Below are 5,525 nucleotides of genomic sequence, written 5' to 3' on the forward strand. Positions count from 1 at the left end.
GCAGGGAAGAAGGAGAAGGAAAGAGCTTGTGATGCGCAGGAGGTGGCGAGAGAAGCGGGGCAAGTGCAAGCTATCAGGCGAGTGCAACGAAAAACCCTCGCTGTAGAGGTTTAAATAAGGTTCCGACTGTATCACTAGCAGGTGGCCCCGAAATCTTATCCCCCGACCGGTCGCTGCGATATTAGTGGAGGAGATGAAGGCGCGGAAATCGAGGCGACATATACTACTCGATTACGATGTCGTCACCCCCGCCGAGCGCGCGGCAACCGAAATTTGAGGATCCCGGAAAATCCGCCGCTGTCAGTTGACTGGTCACGTCAAAAGATACCACGGAAGCACTCGGTCCCTGACGGTTCGTTTTACAAATACATCCACTCGGATCACTGGTCAAGAAGATAAAATGGATCGAGGCAAACAACGCCAAAGTCGCATCCGTACCAGTCGGATCCGTACTCCAAGCATCGCTTCGTCGTTCCAACCCCAATCCATTCGGGGACTAATGATGGGGTTATAGTCCTAGCGTAGGGTCATAGGCCTGCCCTATAAGTCCTACCCAAGGACTACCCTTCATAAGGGATAAGGCCCTTAGTCAGTTCCGACTGACTTAAGGACTTCCCATCATCCAGTCGGTGACGATTCCTCCATCATCCAGTCGGAGATGAATTCGGAGCGTATCGAACTTACCGACTGGATTCCACTCTGTGCATCGTAACCCCCTGGAGGGCAACGGTCATACGTTTCCATGTACCTTTATTAGCATTTAAGACATACGTTACCTGTAACGTAGGCATTTATTCGCCACTACTCCACCCATGTGCACCGAACCGTTGTGAAGGGCAGCGCACTCTATATAAGTCGCCCTTCCCCACTGGTGCAGGGGTTAGCAATTCACTGTAATCCATATTCCACTCGACAACAAGCTCCCAAGAGCACTGAGACGTAGGGCTTTTACCTCCACCGTAGAGGGGCCTGAACTCATACAACCTCGCCGTAGCTAAGGCTCTGCCTTCCTTTCGTACCCTACACATCTACTGTCAGACTTATACCCACGACACCTGCCAAATCCTCTCCTAATCCGTGTCAACAGAACACAGCCTTAGGCCTCGTTTGGTTAAGGGAGATTGGGGAGGTTTTGAGAGGGAGGGATTTCAGGGGATTGGGTGAATCTCTTTGTTCCACCCAATCCTCTCAAATCCCCGGGGCTTTGCTTCCACTAGTCCCTCGAGGAGGGTTTTGAAACACATGGATAGAAAGGGATTGAAGGGGAACGGAGCGGATTGGGCTAAGCAAACCCCTCCTACCAAATGGGCGCCCGAGGATCTGTGGGGTTTCTGGCCCTTTCGGGGATTTTCCTCTCAAAACCTCTCCAATCCCCCTTAACCAAACGAGGCCTTACGGGGCTGCGAAGGAGCCTTGTGAAGAGGTATACCCACCGGTTGCTGGTTCCTTCGATCCTCCAACTCGAGGAAACAAGAACTGGTGGGCACTCTGCTAATGCCAAAGCCCAGGAGGTGTGCCAGGTCATCCTTCCTCGGGTGATCTACCTTGTACACCTGCTTATCAATCCTGAAGCAGTTTTATCAATCCTGAACAGTTTTTAGTAATAGCCGATACAAGGTGCCAAGAAATCTGTTATGCAAGTCATCGGAGAATAAGGGGCTTAGCTCCGTAGCTCGGAATAGATGAAGTCCTCGTCAACTAAAGCAAATAAAAATGCATATGGTGTGTCACATGTTCAATTTTCCCTTGTCGCTCCTAACTTGACAATCCCAAGAATCTTTAACTTCAATTCCAATAACCAACCACTCAGTTTGCTTCTTGGCATTATTCGTTCATCTACAACACTGAATACATAGTGGTTTTCGAATTGGCACAGTATCTTTATTCATATGCAACTAGATGCTATGACAAACAACAAACATGTAGATACACATCTCAAGGGTTCTTCACACAATGTGCATGAGTACAGTAGATGGTTGGGTTTCATTCTTTCTTCTTCACAACAAGAACCGGGCACTTTGCATGGTGGCTACAGTAGTTGCTCACACTGCCAAGGAAGAACCTGCAGTGACCATGGAAGCAATCAGATTAGTTGGAGGTGAAGAAACTTTGATCCCCATGATGATTTGTACCATCCTGTCAAATGTGTCTGAGATGCTATGCATAATAACCAGGTAGCAGTTCTAGCAGTGTAGTAGCTCTTATCATCTCCTTGGTTGGTTAAGTACAGGCTAGTGCTCCGAACAATCAATCCCAGCGCAGGGTATGGAAATTTACTTGTACAAGCTACAAAAAGCATGAATAACAACAGTAGACGAAGAACAACATGGCAAGTACAATAACTCAGGTGATATGAAGGAAATCTCTTAAGAAGGAAACCAGGCATAACACACAGAAAAAGATAAATCAGGCGATAACCAAGTGTTTAGTTTACACATAAGACTCAACAACACATGCTCTACATAACAAACACCATTGGTATTCAAGAGAGGTGCCTCTGAATTTCATCTCCAATTCAGGTCAGTTTCTCTGGAAACTTGTGCACGCCATTCGAATGAGGTAAGCCTTATATGACTACATGAGCATGCTTAGCTTCACAATCACATTTCTTTTGTTGAAGAAACATGGCAAATCATTCGTCTGGCTTACACAGAGGGTTTTAAACTTTTCCTATTTCAATGGCATTTTAAATTCTCACAGTGCAGGTAACTTATTTGAACATTCATTGACACCCATCATCAGAAATCAGTAATCAGCACTTTGCATCTGACAGCTACCTATTTATCTAAATAAATGGTAGCTCTTGACAACAAATATTTATCCATCTCCAATTCAGGCGTCAGTCACATTGCAAGCAAATAATAAGAACAGCATCACAATTAGCATTGACAGGACATTGGGTAATTGATTTAGAAAAGAGCGCAAGGGAGTAACACATGTCCAGAACTCAAAATGAAATCCGGATGAGCAGAAAAGGATTATGATCGGTACCTCTGAATAGGTCCACGGCTGTGGCTGCCCAGGATGAGCAGATCAACATTCAACTTGTCTGCAGCTTCACATATGGTTTCCTTGGGATCACCCACCTCGATGACGGTCTCTGCATCAACCTACGCACAAAATAGCCGACGAATTAATCCCCTAAACCAAGATCCAGTTCCACCCCCAATTTGGTAGTAATTCTCAGAGCCATCGCCGCGCCCATTGACCGGATCGGGGAAGAAATCAGGCGGGCGAGCGAGCGAATCACATACCCCGTGGTCGGCGCAGATGGCCTTGGCCTTGTCGACGAGCGCCTGGGCGAGCTGCCGCTGGTGCTCGGTCACGGACCTGATGAGCTCCGGCGACGCCACCGACGGGCCAACTGCTCCTTCAGCAAAAGCCAGCAGTACGACTCAGCTAGTATATACTACTGGTAGTAACTGGATGGATGGAAGAGAGCCTGAGAGGCGCGGGCGGGGCTTACGCGGGGAGCCGGCGGGGAGGTAGCTGAGGGGGGAGAAGGGCTGGACGGTGAAGAGGACGAGGCGGCGGGGCGCGAGGTTGCGCAGGGCCCACTCCAGCGCGTAGTGGCTGCACTCGCTCTCGTCGATCGCCACCATCATCTTCTGCTCCGGCGGCGGCGGCGGCGCGGCCATGGTCGGCTGCTGGCGAGACGGGATGGGTGATGGGCCGAGACGACTTTCGAACTGTCTACGAGGAACGAGCTTCGGCTGGTTGCTTCTCCTGTCTGTCTTCTGTCTGAACTCTGAAGTAGTAGAAACGTCCACGCCGTCGGCGCGTCGCGTGGGCTGAAGGCGACCTCCTTCTCCTTTCCGTTTTCTGGACCTCTCCCGCTGTTTCTGCTTGAGCCCACGGAGATGGCACACGGGTTAGTTTTCCTCTTTTTTTTTTTTGGAGGAAAGTTTTCCTTTTCTTTGAACAGTAGCGGGTCCAGAAAGATAAGATCTTCATCAGATAAGCATGATCATGCATCTTACAAGGGGACCCCGCTATAAAAGGGAAATTAGAATATGTTCATTGTAATATGCAGAAAGGACCCCAGATCATGGAGCTAGATTGCAGATTGGTCCTTGTAACAAGCTTCAGCCCAGGCCGAACCAATCCTCGCCAGGGATGGACCGGCTTGGGAGTTGGGACTGATGCTTTGCAATGCATGGAGCACTCCGATCAACATTGACTTCGATGGACGTTGTAGCTTCAACACGTGGGCCACTCATATTGAGCTCCAAGAATGAACTGGACTCACGGCTCATCGGAGGCTCGACTCGATCTTCCCCCATCGACCTCTCCCCTTTCTCTGCCATGGTGGCTACTCCCTCAGTTTTTAAATATAAGTCTTTTAGAAGTTCAACTAATGGACTACATACGAATGTATATGGACATACTTTAGAACATAGATTCATTCATTTTGCTCCGTATGTAGACATCTAATGAAATATCTTTAAAAACTTATATTTAGATACGGAGGAAGTAGAAGAGAGCAGATGGGTCAAAGAACCGGGGTCCATATCTGGTAGCCCGGGAGCTTATTTGTGGGCAGCACGGCGTTGCAGCCTCTCCCCAGTCTTAGTAATTACTATACCCCTTGTATTTGCTTCATCTCATGGTTGATCAAATAGTAAAAATGTTTTATCTTTGAATAAAATGACTTTCCCAAAACTCCTCATTGGTGTATGGTTGCATTTGAAAGTTTGTTTGGATTTTGAAATATTCAAACAATTCTCAATTTAAAAGAAAACAATAGATAAAAGATAATATGACTTATTCAATTAATAAAAATTTGGAAATGCTTTTATAGTTGATTGGAGTTCATTAAGATGTTTTGGACATTTAATAAACCTTACAAAATAATTTAGGTAATTCTTATTATGGCCAAAGTTGATTTTAAAATAAAAAGTAATTTATGGTACATTATTTGTCCCGAATAAAAATGTCACAGGAGTACATATGAGTTCAGGTAATTGTGTGATTTTTTTGGTATTTTCAAAATTTTATTTAGGACACAAAACCTTCTCTGTGATTAAAAAAACTGAGTGAGTGACACACTTTTATCTTTCGCTCAGGCGCGAGCATAGAAGTCGCATCACTCAGTCAGCGCAATAGCCTTTCTTTTTTTCTTTTTATTTCCGGCCATGGACCTTCTCTCTTTGCCCCATACAAACACCTCCTTGTACGTAACATCTACACTATAAGGTTTGTGTAGTTTAGTCCCACATTGCGAGAAAAGTCATAGATGGACCCATGGAGATATGAACCCACTTTGAAAAACTCATTTTTAATTACCCAAAAATTCTGAAAAAAGTTCCATACATACATCTTCACATTCTTGTGTGCAGAAAAAACTTCGTGAAAAAATAACTTTTTTTGGACTGTGCAAAAAAGCCAAAAAATATGTCATGAAACGCTATTCAGGAGCACTGCAATTTGTCTTTTTTGCAGAGGCAAAACAAAAATATACTTTTTCACAAAACTTTGTATCGCGCACACATGTTGTGAAGATGTATCTATGGAACTTTGTTTCA

At 45.8% G+C, this 5,525-nt stretch overlaps 1 protein-coding gene across 2 annotated transcripts; it reads right to left on the reverse strand.

Annotated features, from left to right (window-relative positions):
- Positions 1 to 1,760: 1,760 nt before the first annotated feature.
- On the reverse strand, positions 1,761 to 3,788 carry LOC123428076 (universal stress protein A-like protein). Of its 2 annotated transcripts, none has more exons than XM_045112240.1 (4): positions 3,467 to 3,788; positions 3,255 to 3,370; positions 2,992 to 3,110; positions 1,761 to 2,062 (listed from the first exon to the last, which is right to left on the reverse strand). In XM_045112240.1, exons 1-4 carry the CDS (start codon positions 3,636 to 3,638, stop codon positions 1,984 to 1,986), a joined length of 486 nt encoding a protein of 161 aa, XP_044968175.1. In that variant the 5' UTR covers positions 3,639 to 3,788; the 3' UTR covers positions 1,761 to 1,983. The 2 variants fall into 2 exon arrangements, with proteins under 2 accessions (XP_044968175.1, XP_044968176.1); XM_045112241.1 differs by having other exon boundaries at positions 3,255 to 3,364; positions 3,467 to 3,786.
- Positions 3,789 to 5,525: the final 1,737 nt, after the last annotated feature.

The sequence above is a fragment of the Hordeum vulgare genome, chromosome 2H (assembly GCF_904849725.1).
Source record: "Hordeum vulgare subsp. vulgare chromosome 2H, MorexV3_pseudomolecules_assembly, whole genome shotgun sequence".
Classification (NCBI taxonomy): domain Eukaryota; kingdom Viridiplantae; phylum Streptophyta; class Magnoliopsida; order Poales; family Poaceae; genus Hordeum; species Hordeum vulgare.